Raw genomic sequence first — 16,967 nt, forward strand, 5'->3', positions numbered from 1 at the left:
TACCGTCGTCATCAGCAATGCTTTCAACTTCCCTGCTCAACACAGTCTCTGTCGCAGCCCCTCCAATTATTTGCAACACTGATTCCTCCAGGTCGGTTAGGTTCTCAATTCTGGCTTGCCTGCCTCCAGTCTGCTGTTGCGTGTGACCTTGGCCTACAAGAGAACGGGAAGTGTGTAAGTGAGTGTAGTTTTTTTTTAATTAGTTCCTGGGATGTGGGCATCACTGGCAAGTCCAAATTGATTGCCCATCCCGAATTGCCCTCGAGGTGGTGGTGGTGAGCCACCTTCTTGCAGTCTGTGTGGTGAATGTACTGAGTTAGGGAGGGAGTTCCAGGATTTAGATCCAGCAACGATAAAGGAACCGCAATATATTTCCAAGTCAAGATGGTGTGTAACTTGCAGGTGAAGGTGTTCCCACGTGCCTGCTGCCCTTGTCCTTCTAGGTGGAGAGGTCACGGGTTTGTGAGGTGCTGTCGAAGAAGCTTTGGCGAGTTGCTACAGTGCACCTTGTAGATAGTACACATTGCAGCCACAGTGTGCCAGTGATGGAGGGAGTGAATGTTTAAGGTGGTGGATGGGGTGCCAATCAAGTGGGCTGCTTTGTCCTGGATGGTGTCGAGCTTCTTGAGTGTTGTTGGAGCAGCACTCATCCAGACAAGTGGAGAGTATTCCATTACACTCCTGACTTGTGCCTTGTAGATGGTGGAAAGGCTTTGAGGAGACATCACACTAACCACAGAATACCCAGACTCTGATCTACTCTTGCAGCCGTAGTATTTATGTGGCTGGACCAGTTAAGTTTCTGGACAAGAATGGCCCCCAGAATACTGATGGTCGATGATTCGGCGATGGAAAGTCAAGGGGCAGTGGTTAGACTCTCACTTGTTGGAGCTAGTCATTGCCAACCACAACCATCTTCATTTGTGCTAGATATGACTCCAGCCAGTGGGGAGTTCCCCCCCCCCTCCCCAATTCCCATTGACTTCAATTTTACTAGGGCTCCTTGATGCCACATTCAAATGGTCAAATGCTCCCTTGATGTCAAGGGCAGCCACTCTCACCTCACCTCACCTCTGGAATTCAGCTTTTTTGTTCATGTTTGGACCAAGGCTGTAATGAGGAGCAGAGCGGTCCTAGCAGTACCCAAACAGAGCATCGGTGAGCAAATTATTTGGGGAGTAAGTGCTGCTCGATAGCATTATCGATGACGCCTTCCATCATTTTGCTGATGATTGAGAGTAGACTGATGGGGCGGTAATTGGCCGGATTGGATTTGTCCTGCTTTATGTGAACAGGACATACCTGGGCAGTTTTTCACATTGTTGGATAGATGCCAGTGTTGTAGCTGTACTGGAACAGCTTGGCTAGAGGCGCAGCTAGTTCTGGAGCACAAGTCTTCAGCACGATAGCCGGGATGTTGTCGGGGCCCATAGCCTTTGCTGTACCCAGTGCGCTCAGCCATTTCTTGATATCATGTGGAGTGAATCTAATTGACTGAAGACTGGCTTCTGTGATGCTGGGGACCTCGGGAGTAGGCCAAGATGGATCAGCCACTCGGCACATCTGACTGAAGATGGTTGCAAATGCTTCAGCCTTGTCTTTTGCAATCATGTGCTGGGCTCCGCAATCATTGAGAATGGGGATGTTCATGGAGCCTCCTCCTCCAGTTAGTTGTTTAATGGTCCACCACCATTCATGACTGGATGTGGCAGGACTGCAGATCTTTGATCTGATCTGTTGACTGTATGATCACAGCCCTGTCTATAGCATGCTGCTGTTGCAGTTTAGCTTGCATGTAGTCCAGTGTTGCAGCTTCCCCAGGTTGGCACTTCATTCTTAGGTACACCTGATGCTGCTCCTGGCATGCTCCTCTGCACTCCTCATTAAACCATGGTTATTCCCCTGGCTTGATGGTAATGTTAGAGTGAGGGATATGCTGGGCCATGAGGTTACAGATTATGGTGGAATAAAATTCTGCTGCTGTTGATGGCCCACAGCGCCTCATGGATGCCCACTGAGCTGCTAGATCTGTTCTGAATCTATCCCATTTAGCATGGTGGTAGTGCCACACAACAAGATGGAGGATGTCCTCAGTGTGAAGACAGGATTTTGTCTCCACAAGGACTGTGCGGTGTTCACCGCTACCAATGCTGTCATGGACAGATGCATCGGTGACAGGTAGATTGGTGAGGACGTGGCCAAGTAGATTTTTCCCTCGTGTTGGTTCTCTCACCACCTATCACATGCCTAGACTGGCAGCTATGTCCTTCAGGACTCGGCCAGCTCAGTCAGTAGTGGCACTACCAAGCCACTCTTGGTGATGGACATTGAAGTCCCCCACCCAGAGCACATTATGTGCCCTTGCTATGCTCAGTGCTTCTTCCAAGTGGTTTTTAACTGGGATGAGCACTGATTCATCAGCTGAGTGAGGGCAGTAGGTGGTAATCAGCAGGAGGTTTCCTTGCCCAAGCTTGACCTGAAGACAGGAGACTTCATGGGGTCCAGAGTCAATGTTGAGGACTCCCAGGGCCACTCCATACCACTGTCAGGGGGAGATCATGTCTAACCAATTTGATTGAATTTTTGGAGGGGGTGACTAGGTGTGTGGATGAGGGTAGTGCAGTTGATGTAGTCTTCAGTAAGGCTTTTGACAAAGTCCTGCATGGAAGACTGGTCAAGAAGGTAAGAGCCCATGGGATCCAGGGCAATTTTTCTACATTGGATCCAAAATTGGCTTAGTGGCAGGCGGCAGAGGGTGATGGTCGAAGGTTGTTTTTGTGACTGGAAGCCTGTGTCCAGTGGGGTACCGCAGGGATCGGTGCTGGGTCCCTTGCTGTTTGTAGTGTACATTAATGATTTAGATATGAATGTAGGAGGTATCATCAGTAAGTTCGCAGATGACACGAAAATTGGTGGAGTGGTAAATAGCGAGGAGGGAAGCCTCAGGCTACAGGATGATAGACGGGTTGGGCAGAACAGTGGCAAATGGAATTTAACCCTGAAAAGTATGAGGTGATGCATTTTGGGAGAACTAACAAGGCAAGGGAATACACTATGAATTGTAGGATCCTAGGAACGACAGGGGATCAGAGGGACCTTGGTGTGCATGTACATAGATCCCTGAAGGTAGCAGGACAGGTAGATAAGGTGGTTAAGAAGGCATATGGGATACTTATATGCTATGCCTCGACTAATGAAGGCAAGAGCAGGGAGGTTATGATGGAGCTGTACAAAACGCTAGTTAGGCCACAGCTGGAATAGTGTGTGCAGTTCTGGTCGCCGCACTATAGGAAGGATGTGATTGCATCGGAGAGGGTGCAGAGGAGATTCACCAGGATGTTACCTGGGCTGGAGCGTTTCAGCTATGAAGAGAGACTGGACAGGCTGGGGTTGTTTTCCTTAGAGCAGAGAAGGCTGAGGGGGGACCTGATTGAGGTGTACAAAATTATATGGGGCAGATGAAAAGGAGCTTTGCCCCTTAGTAGAGGGGTCAATAACCAGGGGGCATAGTTTCAAGGTAAGGGGCAGGAAGTTTAGAGGGGATTTGAGGAAAAGCTTTTACACCCAGAGGGTGGTTGGAATCTGGAACTCACTGCCTGAAAGGGTGGTAGAGGCAGGAACCCTCACAACATTCAAGAAGCATTTGGATGAGCACTTGACACGCCATAGCATACAAGGCTATGGACCACGTGCTGGAAAATGGGATTAGAATAGATAGGGCTTGATGGCCGGCGCGGACACGATGGGCCGAAGGGCCTCTTTCTGTGCTGTATAACTCTATGACACTGTGCCGGAACCTCTTGTGAGTCTGTCCTGCCGGTGCAGGACATACCCAGGGATGGTGATGGAGGACTCTGGGACATTGGCTGAAAGGTATGATTCTGTGAGTATGATTATGTCAGGCTGTTGCTTGACTAGTCTATGGGACAGCTCTCCCAATTTTGGCACAAGTCCCCAGATGTTAGTGAGGAGGACTTTGCTGGGTCGACGGAGCTGGTGGTGCCTTTGTCGTGTCCGTTTTATTCATATTGTTTTTCGTAGCAGTTTGCTGGGCCATTTCAAAGGGCAGTTAAGAGTCAACCACATTGCTGTGGGTCTGGAGTCACATATAGGCCAGACCAGGTAAGGACGGCAGATTTCCTTCTCTAAAGTAAATTAGTGAACCAGATGTGTTTTACAAAAATCCAATAGTTTCATGGTCACTATTAATAATACTTGCTTTTTATTCCAGATTTATTTAATTAACTGATTTTAAATTCCCCAGCTGCCATGGTGGGATTTGAACTCACATCTCTGGATCCAGGCCTTTGGATTACTAGCCCAATCACATAACCACTATACTACTGTTCCCTCAGTGTAATGTGTTTGGGTGATGTGCCTGCCATAATAATAGCTAGCAGTGTGTGCAAGCTGTGAGATGTGGGTGAAAGTGTTGCAGCAGTGTTTGTGAGGGTGAAGTGAAGCTATGAGTGATGATAGCTGGAGGTTGGTAGGTGAGTGATGGGGGTGTGGTACATTGAACAGTTTGAGAGGCTTGTGGTGCAGATGGTGGGATATGACAATTTCTGAAGCCTTCACTCACCTTGACCAGCCGTGTGGGGTCATTAAACTTTTTGTGGCACTGGATCCAAGTCCTGGGGACAACACTCGTTGCAGTGACGGATTGTGCAATCTCCTCCCAGATCCTTCTGTGATTACTTTTGAAGGGCTCTTGCCCCCATGCGGGAATAGGACATCCCGTTGACGTTGGCGCGCACCCCCCCCCCCCCCCGACCCCCAGGACCAAGGCCTCCGATGCGGCATATGAGAAACATCTTGCCATTTTCTCTAGGGTGTTGAGCCATGGCTTCTTCTCACCTGACAATGAGATGCTTCTGCAAGAAAGTACCTCCCCCTTAAGTGGCAGAGAGAGCCTAGACCAAACTTAACTGGCCAGTAGACTGCACCCGATATTGCAACCCCCTCCCCCCGCCCCCTGTTGAGCACTAAGCCAATCAGCAGCACATTTAGCTCTTAGATCAGCACTGCGATCATGTAAATTAGCAGGCAGCACGAATTTTGCATGCTGCCTGCACCAATTAGAACAGGTGCAGGCAAATAGCGCTGGGTGCATGTGCCCCTGCCCGTTTTGGGGATTTATCCAATTTCTAGGCCCATGTCTTTTAATATCAAGTAAGAATATTTTTAAAAGAATGTGGTAACCTCACTTTTCTATACAGTTTCTTTTATTATAATCTATTAAATATAAGTTAAGTTTTGATAATGTATTAGGACATGAAAATAATAGGAATAGAATTCCCCTGTAATCAGTTGAAAATTGTTTAAGATAATGTAATCTGTCAAATCATGGAAACTGATGAAAACTTCAGCTCTTCTGTGGTACTTCTGCTGTTAAATACCCCATTAAAAGCTAGACCCTTTTGGATTAGGTGTAACTAGGATTTTAACAGAGTATTGACTGCTAAACAAAGGTTATGGCTGTGAAAAACTAATTTTCATTTTGAGAAGTGTCAAATTTATCCATTTTAATAAAAATTAAAAATTTTAAGAATCTATTTTTTTTTTTTTTTTAAAGTTTGTTCATCTTTAGTTCAGGTTTCTCTTTTCCCCCATGTGAGAGACCCAAGCTTTGTTTTGCTCTCTCTAACATTTTCAAAAAAGTTAGAATCAAAGGAGCTTACCCACTTCCTGGTTCGCTGTCTGTGAGAATTCTGCATTTTGATTGGCTACTTAGACAGCTTGTCGATTTCACAGCAGCTCTGCGCTGGAAATCCCCATCAATTTCCGTTGATTTCAATTATGTGTCGGAAAACCCCAATTTCTCACCTCAGAGATCGCGAGATCTTTGTGCGAAGCTTACTTCGGGGCCAGCGGCAAACATCTTTGCTTCACCACTGACTGCAAATTCCGGGCCATTATTTCTCTATTGACTGTAGGGGTTCTATATGAAACAAATTTGGGCTGTCTCAACTCTGTTCCTAATGGGTCCCATTAAACTGCCTTGAATTTAATAGTAATGGGCAATTTCACTCACAGGATGGCTGGCATGGAAAACTTATACACCTCTTCTGAGGTTGGGGATGCACTTTGCTGGGCTAGAGTTGAAGGAAATTCATTCTGTATCAAACAATGCCATAGCCGAGTTAGGAGTGTTTAATGCTGACACTAGGGGACAAATAGGAAAACATTTCATTTCGCAGCACTGACATCTCTCATTTTCAGGAACACTAAATTCACCATAACAAAATTAAGAAAATTGTCTAACTGATTTGTAGCAATACCAAAAATGTTAATCCTTCAGTCTGAACATCATGGTACATCAGGTGATACAGTGTGCATTGATGGTCAGCATTTACAATGAACAAAACCAAACCAAACTTTCACAAATGAACAGTTGACATTAAAAAAAGCAAGACATATTGGATCTCAAAACAGTAATCTAATCTCAGAGGTTATATTTAAATGTCTCAATCTAACCTGCAGGTTAAGACATTATAAACAAAGCACAGATTTTCCACTGTAGTTACACCAACTCCCCAACATAACGCAAGTGGATTTGGGCAGGGAGCTGTTCCACTGGGAGTGATGGGGGACATCGAATAAATCTGCTCCAATTTGAGTGGGCATATTCAAAGGGAATGTAAATTAAGGGAGTAAATCAGGGTGATCAATTTAAACTGTTCAGTCCCATAAAATATCAATTTTTTCCAAAAATATTAAACTGTCCTCCTCAGTTGCCTCACAGCTAGCTGTGACACGCTGCGATAGGCACCCGAGACCTGTCGCTCTCGTTTCTTGTGTCACTCAGGTGGGCTCCTCAATGGAAGCAGGAATCCCACTGGGAGCCTGCTTAAAATATGGTAATGACCCTTAGCCCACAAAATCTGCCCAGGGCAGGAGTGGGCCACTGGTGCAGATGGAACTGGCAAAACCAAACATCCTGACAGGCCATCATTGGAATCCTAATATTAGTCACTTGTAATTAGTCCGAGTTATCAATGATATGGGGTAGTTGTGCTCCACAACACAGAAATTCACCCGCCAGGGATGCAGAACGGGAATTTGAGCAAATACTCAAATTACCTTAATGTGCTCCCGACAGTAGCGTCTCCATGCCAGGAGTACAATTTCATAAAATTACCCCAAACATGTTTTTAAGTTATCCTAGAGGACTACCTGAAGTATCTCTCTGTCCTGTGTGTCTGAGAACAGGAAATCCTCCCTGAAATAAGCCACCCATGGCGGCTGGTGCTGCTCCTCCACCCACAGCTCCTGTACCATTTCCACTCTTGGATTCTGCAGACAAATGAAAATAAATACAGAAAATATAGTTCAGAACATATTCTATAGGAGCCTCATCCATCAAAACTTCCTTTAAGATAGTTGCAATAGCAACTAAAATTTACACAAATACATTCCGAATGAAAGACACTTACAAAACATTTTCTTAAAACATAGGGAGCATGGTGTATTATAGAGGCATTTCTCCCAGATCTTCTGATTATTTAAAAAAAAAGTCAGAAAGTTGCATGTACAGGAAACTCCCGATTTACCAGCACCTAAATAACCGGAAATCTCTTAACCGGCAAAATGCAGGAGTAGGTTCAGGTAAGTTTTACTTCATATTAGTGGCCGTTCCTGGATCTGTGGCCGTGTAACCGGGGTTCCTGCACCTGTTGCTATGCAACAGGGATGCCTGGATCTGTGGTTGGGGTTCCTGCACCTGTTGCTATGCAACAGGGACGCCTAGATCTGTGGCCGTGTACGCGGCTCTCCTACCTTTTACTATACCTCTCTGTAATCCGGACTTTTTGATAAACCGGCACCACGCTGGTCCAGTCAGTGCCGGATAAAAAAAAAGTTTCCTGTAGTATGCACTGTAATTTCTGATATGCACTCTTGGTAGGAGAGGCTCTCTACTGGGAGCATGAGCCCACAAAATTACTTACATATAACTTAAAATTAACTTAGAATTGCTGATTCATTTTTACCCAAGTGCTAGCAAAGATATACCTCTATGAATTTAAATAATCAAGTAATTTATGTAAAACATTACCATCTTTGCAGTGGACCCATCATCACATACATCCTAAATCCCTTCAATAAATTCCTTCAACAGATTCTTAAGTGTATGAAAGCTGAGTTGTGTATGACGACCACAGAACTGGTGTAGCGCCAGAACGAAGCACTTACTGTCAATGATCGGGGCACTTCTGTCATTGACCTGTGTCACCTTTTTCAACCGTACTCCTTTGTGGATATCTCCTAGCAATGCACTCCGTCCTTTTGGTTCATCCTTGTTTTGTTTGGGAAGCTCTACATGTGCCTGTAGGAAATATGGAACCCATTATGATTCTTCTAGAGTTCACACAAAACTTTGGATACTTTAAGATTCAGAGAGATCCAAGAAAAACAGTTCAGTCTTTTGAATCTTAAATTACATTGAAATACTGATTAAACTAAAACTACAGCGCATTAGCAAATCGAACAGGAAGTTCAGGCAAGCGGAGATGCACAGTTAAACACGGAAATCTGAAAGTTGCTGCCCAACATGCGCTGCTCCTCTGTAAGCTACGCAAAAACGGCATCTCGCCATCTGACACCCATTCAAATGTACTGAACAGCGAGAAGTTCCTGTACTGACATCCAAGGTCTAAACACAAAGTTAAAGCTTGTCCGTTTCAGTCTAAAGTACCCTTTTTAATGGTGTGATAAGTCTTAATTACTGCCATACAACCTCTTTGCCACTGAAAATTAGCTATTACGTGTGGAGCCTCATTCTTTCAGCATTTAATTGTTGGAGATTTAAAAAAATGTAAATTACATTTTTTTGAAACTTTTTCTTTATCTCTTTTTTTCTTTCTCTCAATTCAATTTTTATTTCCCTCCCTATTTTGCTTTCTGTACCTGATTTGACATTGGATTCACTATTCTGACCCTTTCTGGTTCAGACTTTCGCGCTGTTCGTTAATCAATCCGATTGGTTAAGGAGATACACAGTTGCTTGCCCTGTTCACACAGGTTCCAGTTCCCCTGTAGAGGGCGCCATACCATTTCAATCCCCCACTTACAGCAACTTGCTGTACAAAAGCTCATGGAAATTAAACAGGCCAGAGCAAGTCTAACCAAAGGCAGGCGGCATTCATTCACCAGTTACAGTAAATTCTGGTACAATATCTTTGTGTGCCCAGGCTCAGTATCATCTGGTGTCAAATAACTTCTTTTCCATGGATTGGAAGGTAGCTAATGTTACCCCACTATTCAAAAAAGGTAGTAGAGAAAAAGCGGGGAATTATACACCGGTAAGCCTGACATCGGTAGTGGGGAAAATGCTAGAGTCTATTATAAAAGATGTAATAGCAGAGCACTTGTAAAGCAGTGACAGGATCGGACAAAGTCAACATGGATTTACAAAAGGTAAATCATGCTTGACTAATCTACTGGAATTTTTTGAGGATGTAACTGGTAAAATAGATAAGGGAGAACCAGTGGATGTGGTGTATTTGGACTTTCAGAAGGCTTTCGATAAGGTCCCGCATAAGAGATTAGCGTGCAAAATTAAGGCACATGGGATTGGGGGCAAGGTATTGACTTGGATAGAGAACTGGTTGGCAGACAGAAAGCAAAGAGTTGGAATAAACGGGTCGTTTTCCGAGTGGCAGGCAGTGACTAGTGGGGTACCGCAAGGATCGGTCCTAGGACCCCAGCTGTTCACAATATATATTAATGATCTGGATGAGGGAATTGGATGTAATATCTCCAAATTTGCAGACGACACAAAGCTGGATGAGAGGGTAAGCTGTGAGGAGGATGTCGTGAAACTCCAGTACGATTTGGACAGGTTGGGTGATCGGGCAGAAACATGGCAAATGCACTATAATGTGGATAAATGTGAGGTTATCCACTTTGGTGGCAAAAACAGGAAGGCAGATTATTTGAATGGCAATAGATTGGGAGAAGGGGTGTTCTTGTGCACCAGTCGCTGAAGGTAAGCATGCAGGTGCAGCAGGCAGTTAAGGCGGCAAATGGTATGTTGGCCTTCGTAGCAAGAGGATTCAAGTACAGGAACAAGGATGTCTTGCTACAGTTGTACAGGGCCTTGGTGAGACCACACCTTGAGTATTGTGTGCAGTTTTGGTCGCCTTACCTGAGGAAGGATGTTCTTGCCATGGAAGGAGTGCAGCGAAGATTCACCAGGCTGATACCTGGGATGGCAGGAATGACGTATGAGGAGAGATTGTGTTGATTGGGCTTATACTCACTGGAGTTTAGAAGATTGAGAGGGGATCTCATCGAAACCTATAAAATTCTGTCAGGCCTGGACAGACTAGATGCAGAAAGGATGTTTCTGATGGCCGGGGAGTCCAGAACCAGGGGTCATAGTCTAAGGATATGGGGTAAGCCATTTAGGACTGAAATGAGGAGGAATTTCTTCACCCAGAGAGTGGTGAACCTGTGGAATTCTCTGCCACAGAGGGCAGTGGAGGCCAGATCATTAAATATATTCAAGAAAGAGTTGGATATATTTCTTAAGGCTAAAGGGATCAAGGGATATGGGGAGAAGGCAGGGACAGGGTACTGAATTTGGATGATCAGCCATGATCTCATTGAATGGCGGAGCAGGCTCAAAGGGCCGAATGGCCTACTCCTGCTCCTATCTTCTATGTTTCTATGTTATGACCAACATATTAGAATTGTGGAGGTCTTAGTGGAAGAGGTAAGGGCAAGAAGGGACGTTCTGTTCCCCGCGACAAGACATATACACACCACGCCTAGAGAGAGGTGGCAGAGTTGGCTAGTTCCAGGAACAACACCCTCACTTAACATTGATTCTATGTACGAAATGTTTCAATGACTTGACAAAAGCAGCATGGGTTAATTTATTTTTCCAGTTCTGTCTATAATATCTGGCAACAGTCCTTCCCCCAGCATTATGAACAATAACGTCCTCTGCATCACATCCTTCATCACCAATCACAAGGGCACACTATATCATTTCTCATTCCAAACACACTCACCTCTTGCTTGCAGCATCCACAGCATTCTGTTCTCACATTGTAGCAACTGCAATACAATGAACTCCTCTTAATGGCAGTCTGCATTCTTTCCATTCACGGGATGTGGATGTGGGCGTCGCTGGCAAGGCCAGCATTTATTGCCACATTCTTGAATGGCAATTAAGAGTCAACCACATTGTTTTGTGGCCAGGACATACCTGGGCAGTGTTCGACATTGTTGGGTAGATGCCAATGCTGTAGCTGTACTGGAACGGCTTGGCTAGAGGTGCAGCTAGTTCTGGAGCACAAGTCTTCAGCACGACAGCCGGGATGTTGTCGGGGCCCATAGCCTTTGTTGTATCCAGTGCGCTCAGCCACCTCTTGATATCATGTGAAGTGAATCGAACTGGCTGAAGACTGACTTTTGCGATGGTGGGGACCTCAGGCAGAGTCCGAGATGGCTCATTCACTCGGCACGTCTGACTGAAAATGTTTGCCAGCACTTCAGCCTCGTCTTTAGCACTCACGTGCTGGGCTCCACCATTGCGAATGGGGATGTTCATGGAGCCTCCTCCGCCCGTTAGTTGATTAATGGTCCACCACCATTCACGACTGGATGTGGCAGCCTGCCGAGTTTTGATCTGATCAGTTGGTTGTGGGATCGCTTAGCTTTGTCTATAGCATGTTGCTTCTGCTGTTTAGCTTGCATGTAGTTCTGTGATGCAGCTTCCCCAGGTTGGCACTTCATTTTTATGTACGCCTGGTGCTATCGCTGCACGTGATGAGACACCAGGCATGAGTGACCTGCAGCCAAGGCAGAGGGAAAGGGTAGCACAGGTGCCAGCTCCGCAGAGGGCGAAGTCACACATGAATTCTGCTGCTGAGGACTCCTATGAGGATTTCAATGGGGCAGCCTACAGAAGAAGGCTGATGGGTATGCACAATATAATGTGCAGGCCTGCCAGAAAGCCCGAGTGCAATGTCAAGGAGCATGGAGGAGTCCAGCATCAGCCTTGCACAGGACTTGGTGGAAATCATGGGCTCCAAGCTTTATGCAATGAAAGTAATGGGCAACTCCATTAGCGCACTTGTGGACCCAACCATCATCCAGCATCTGATGGCCGATGTCTCAGTTTCCATTGCAGAACAAGCAGAAGCCACCCGACATCCGAGTGCTGCAGTGGAAGCTCAGACTTGTGTCATTGTAAGCTCAGGCTGCTGCCATCGTGGCTGTGTTTACCAGCATGGAAAGGGACTTGCAGGGTGTCAAGCAGTCCAGCAATTTCTCTGCCAACAGATTACAACGATTGCCGAGGTGCCGCTCCACGGGGAGTGGCAGTGGCTCAGTCGAGTACAAACCTGCTGTCCTCTCTCAGGATGATAACATTTGTTTTCCCACCAATACCACTCCACTAGTGCCCTTACTGTTGCCTGCCAGCCCAAACTGCTGCCGCCTATGCCGAGGTGGTGCAGTCTAAAGCTGGGTCTTATAGGCCCAGAACTGCTAGAGGTCATCCTGCAAGGCCATCTGCAGTCTCCCTACTGAAAAAGTCAGCAGCCTTCAACCAGCCATGCTGCAGCCACTGGGGTAGCTCTAGGACAGGCAAAGGCACACGGAAGACAGGCACTAAGGGAATGCACAAGGATGATTAATTGACTTTGTTACATAATATTGGATGGATTGATGGATAAAGTTGGTTTGAAATGTTTCTTTTTTGGTGACTTTTATTTCAGCATTGTGGTCAAGAGGACGCTGTGATGACAGGAACAGAGGGATGTTAAGGTGTGTGACTGTTGTACAATGGGAATTTGAGATTTGGATTCGGGGACCGGAATGGAATGAGCCGATTAAGGGTAGCCCGGCCCGAGATGTGATGTGCTGGTTGCCTACTCCCTTCCTCCTGTGCCTGCTGCTCCTCCACCTCCTCTTGCTCTTGAGCTGCCCGCTGTATCCCTGGTGGCAAGGGCTGTGCCCTCATGATGCCCAGTTTGTGGAAGATACAGCAGGCCACCACAGATCTGGACACATGCTCTGGCAAGTACTGCAGAGTTCTTCCAAAGCAGTCCAGGCAGCAGAACCGTTGCTTCAGCACCCCAATGGTCTGCTCGATGATGTTTCGAGTGGCAGCATGGCTCTCATTATATGCATGCTGGCCACCTGTGGTTGGGTTGCAGAGTGGAGTCATGAGCCAGGGGGTCAGCGGATAGCTCTTGTCGCCCAGCAGCCAGCCTCTGGTTTGACATGGTGGCTCAAAGACTGAGGGAGCATAATAAAACCATCATGACTGCTGCCAACATACCTGGCATCCACTATCGTGATGTGCTGAGCATGATTGCACACCCACTGCACATTCCCCAAGTGTAACCTTTGCAATTGCGGTACATCTCAGCATTTAGATGCAGCGCCTGCAAAGCTACGTGCGTGCAGTCGATGGTGTCCAGCACCATGGGGAAGCCCGCTATCCTGGCAAAACCACGTGCACGCTTTGTCTGCTTCTCTCTGGTCAGAGAGAAGACAATGAAATCCCCTCTCCTAGCATAAAGAGCGTCTGTCTTCTCTCTTATGCAGCAGTGGAGTGGATGGTGAACTGGGAGATGTTACAGATGTTGCCTGCTCCAGCCTGGAAAGAACCCAACGAAAAGATTTTCAGAGCCACGGTCACCTTCACAGACATTGGCAGCTCTGTCCTTGCTCTGATGTGAGGCTGCAGGTCTGGTTGCAAGAGGTGGCAGAGTTCTGTGAGCACCTCCTTCATAAAGCGCAGACGCCTCACACACTGCTCCTGGTTCATGTTGAGGTAAGAGAGTTGCTCCCGGAAGACCCGAGGTGGGTAAGGCCTCCTGCTGAGAGCCCTTCTCCCCCTCCTCCCTCTGCGAGCAGCTTGTCCTCTTCTTCGCTGCCTCTGCTCCATCTCCCTGGCATGCTGCAGGCCAAGGGGGATGACAACTAGAGCACCCGTGACTGGGAGCAAGTGGTCTGACCAGAACCCTTGAAGTCAGAACCAAGGCCTTCTCCATTTGGAGCACCACTCCCCGTCACCCTTTGCTTCCTGCCACTGAGCCAATTTTGGATCCAACTTGATACTTTCCCTTGGATCCCATGGGCTTTTACTTTTCTGACCAGTCTGCCATGTGGAACCTTGTTAAATGCCTTGCTAAAATCCATGTAAACTACATCAAACGCAGTACCCTCATCGACCCTCCTCGTTGCCGCCTCAAAAATTCAACCAAGTTAGTCAGAGATGACCTTCCCTTAACAAATCTATGCTGATTGTCCTTGATTAATCCGTGCCTTTCTAAATGACGATTAATACTGTCCTGCAGAATTTTTTCCAAACATTTTGCCTACCACCAAGGTTAGGCTTGCTGGTCTGTAATTACTCGGTTTATCCCATTCTCCCATTTTAAACAACAGTACAACGTTAGCAGTCCTCCAGCACCAAACTTGAAGCCAGAGAGGATTGGAAAATGATGGTCAGAGTCTCTGCCATTTCCTTCCTTACTTCTCTTAACAGCCTGGGATACATTTCATCCAGGCCTGGCGATTTATCTACTTTCAAAGATGCTAAACCCCTTAATATTTCCCCTCTCACTATGTTTATCTCATCTGGGGGGGAAAATTCTGTATCGACTATTTTGGGGCACTAACATCGCCCAGGCGCAAACTTCAGCGCCAGGTGCAAATTCAGTTTTAGCGCCCTTAGAGGGAAGTGAAGTGAAGTGCTAAATCAAGCACTACACACTTCTCTTAGGGTGCTAACAATCGGGGAGCAGGGCGCTACTCAAGTTCAGGCGCTGTCAATTATAAGTACTCAGACAGACTGGCATCTTCCAGTTCTTAAAGGGGACGTTCAATCATGCTGCACAGCCTCACTCTGATCATTGCTGCTTGTGACATGGGACTGCAAGGAGGTGCAATCCATCAACCACAATTCTCATGCCTGATCAGAGGCCCAGGGAGAGAGCTCGCCGGTTCAGCGGCGAGGCATTGGAGGCTCTAGAACGGCGACAGGCAGTGTTGTTCCCAGACACTGGCAGGAGGCCATTGCCACAGGAGTTCAGAAGGATGTGGAGGGAGGTTGCCCAGTAAGTCACCCAGAAGCATGGTCCAAAGGACTCACACCCAGTGCCGCAAGCAGTTCAAGGACCTCACTCGGGTGGTCAGGGTGAGTACATGCTTCAAAAACCTCTGCATCCCACCATCTCAACCTCACTCTGTGCAGACGGTATAAACCAACAAATCCCCAACACTCACCCACCAACTATGGCCATCTACTAAAAGTCACAACCACATCTCACGCCTTGCATATATCAACAGCTATTCAACGATGGTAGGCACATCTGCCAAATACATGGCTGCACACTCACTCACACACTGTCCTTTTACTTGCAGGCCAAGCTTGCTCATAACAAGAGGGAGCAGCAATGCACGGGAGGTGGTCAAGCAGAGCTGCACCCCGTCACACAGCTGGAGGAGCGAGTGCGCAGAATCATCGCGGCCCAGGTCATGGGCGCTGTGGCAGTTGGAGTGGTCGACCTCCTTGGGGACAACAACGGTATGTTCATCACCTCTCCCTCTTCTCTCATACCACTGTCCCTTCACAACACAAACCCTTCCCACTTTCCATCTAAGTATACAGTCTCCATTCCTTGCTCCCTTCCTACCCCCCTCCACTGACGTTAAACGCACTCTTGTGCCTTAATGCTTTCAGATAATCAGCCATCATCTCCCAGTGGCAGCGATGCGGGAGAGGAGGAGGAACACCAAGATGGAGCCTCACTGCCTGTGTCTCCTAAGGGTGAGACATCCGATAATGGGTCCACGTGGTCGCTAGAGGGGAGCAGAGGAAATGGCTCTGATGTGGGTGAAACTCCGGGACCCAGCGGGCTGCAGCAATGCCATGGGGAAAGGGAAGCTCGGGGCCATCTCCCCAGAGGGTGAGTGTATGCACGAGTTCTGCTGCACAGGACTCAGATGACCACACAGGCGATGAGCATGCATACTGAGCTCATGGGTGCAATAGCAAGAGTGCCCGAGAGCATGGATGCACTGGCTTGGAGCGTGAAGGAGTCCGCCTTCAGCATTGCTCTCATCTCTGCGCAAACCTTCGAGCCCATCCTTGACACTGCAGAGGATGGTTGACACGCAGAGAGACTGTGGGGACCCAGACCGCATGCCGCGTGTCATGGGTGAGGTGGCAGCAACTATTGCAGCACAGACCGAGGCAACACAACGGCTTATGCTGTAATGGAGTCAGTGGTTGGTGGCATCCAATCTCAGACTGCTCTCGTGCAGTTTCAGATTGATGCCATGCAAGCGCTGACTGTTGCCATCGTCGCTGGGTCGCCCACTGTCCACCGGGGATCTCACGGTGCTGCAGCAGGCCAGCAATCTGCGCTCAAGCAGATTGCTCCAGATGCTGAGGTATTGCTCTGTGGAAGTGGCAATCTGCGCTCGAGCAGATTGCTCTGGATGCTGAGGTTCTGCCCCAGGGGAGTGGCAGTGTGTCGGTCGAGCAGGAAGGTGCTGTCCTCTCTCAGGACGACAGCATTCCTACTCCCAACACTGCCACTCCGCCATTGCACTTACCGCAGCCTGTAACTTAGCCATTCCAGACTGCTGCCACCCATGCAGAGTTGGTGTAGTCTGCAGCCAGGCCTTCCAGGCCCAGAGCTGGTCAAGGGACGTCTTGCAAGGCCATCTGCAGTCTCTGGCTCCCAGACTCAGCAGCCTTCCGCCAGTCTTGCTGCAGACACTGGGGCCACATTACGGAGGAGTAGGGTTTTGGGGGGGGGGGGGGGGGGGGCGGGGAAAATTGCAAAAAGGAGGGAAATCATTGGGGAAAGCACAGTAAATAAAATATTAATAGCAAATGGGGAGAGCATGTGTACAAAAGTTGATGTGTTTGTAAATATATTGTTCAGTTTGCTAAGAACCAATTGTGTTTGTTCATAAATTGTTGTGCTTGT

The 16,967-nt window shown here is 47.5% G+C and overlaps 1 protein-coding gene across 11 annotated transcripts in view; it reads right to left on the minus strand.

Annotated features, from left to right (window-relative positions):
* LOC147117531 (WAS/WASL-interacting protein family member 3-like) overlaps window positions 1-16,967 on the minus strand; it is a 145,769-nt gene that overhangs the window by 35,892 nt on the left and 92,910 nt on the right. For 9 of the 11 annotated variants that reach the window (XM_085988602.1, XM_085988601.1, XM_085988593.1 and 6 more), the window contains 3 exons: window positions 8,194-8,326; window positions 7,177-7,296; window positions 4-153 (listed from right to left, as the gene is read on the minus strand). In XM_085988602.1, the coding sequence (XP_085844728.1) occupies window positions 4-153; window positions 7,177-7,240 (214 nt within the window). In that variant the 5' untranslated portion in view covers window positions 7,241-7,296; window positions 8,194-8,326. The remainder of the gene's footprint in view (window positions 1-3; window positions 154-7,176; window positions 7,297-8,193; window positions 8,327-16,967) is intronic. The other 2 variants (XM_085988600.1, XM_085988599.1) reach the window with 1 other exon arrangement.

This window comes from Somniosus microcephalus, chromosome 5 (genome assembly GCF_052327205.1).
Source record: "Somniosus microcephalus isolate GS21.2 chromosome 5, FLI_Smic_1.0, whole genome shotgun sequence".
Taxonomy (NCBI): Eukaryota; Metazoa; Chordata; class Chondrichthyes; order Squaliformes; family Somniosidae; genus Somniosus; species Somniosus microcephalus.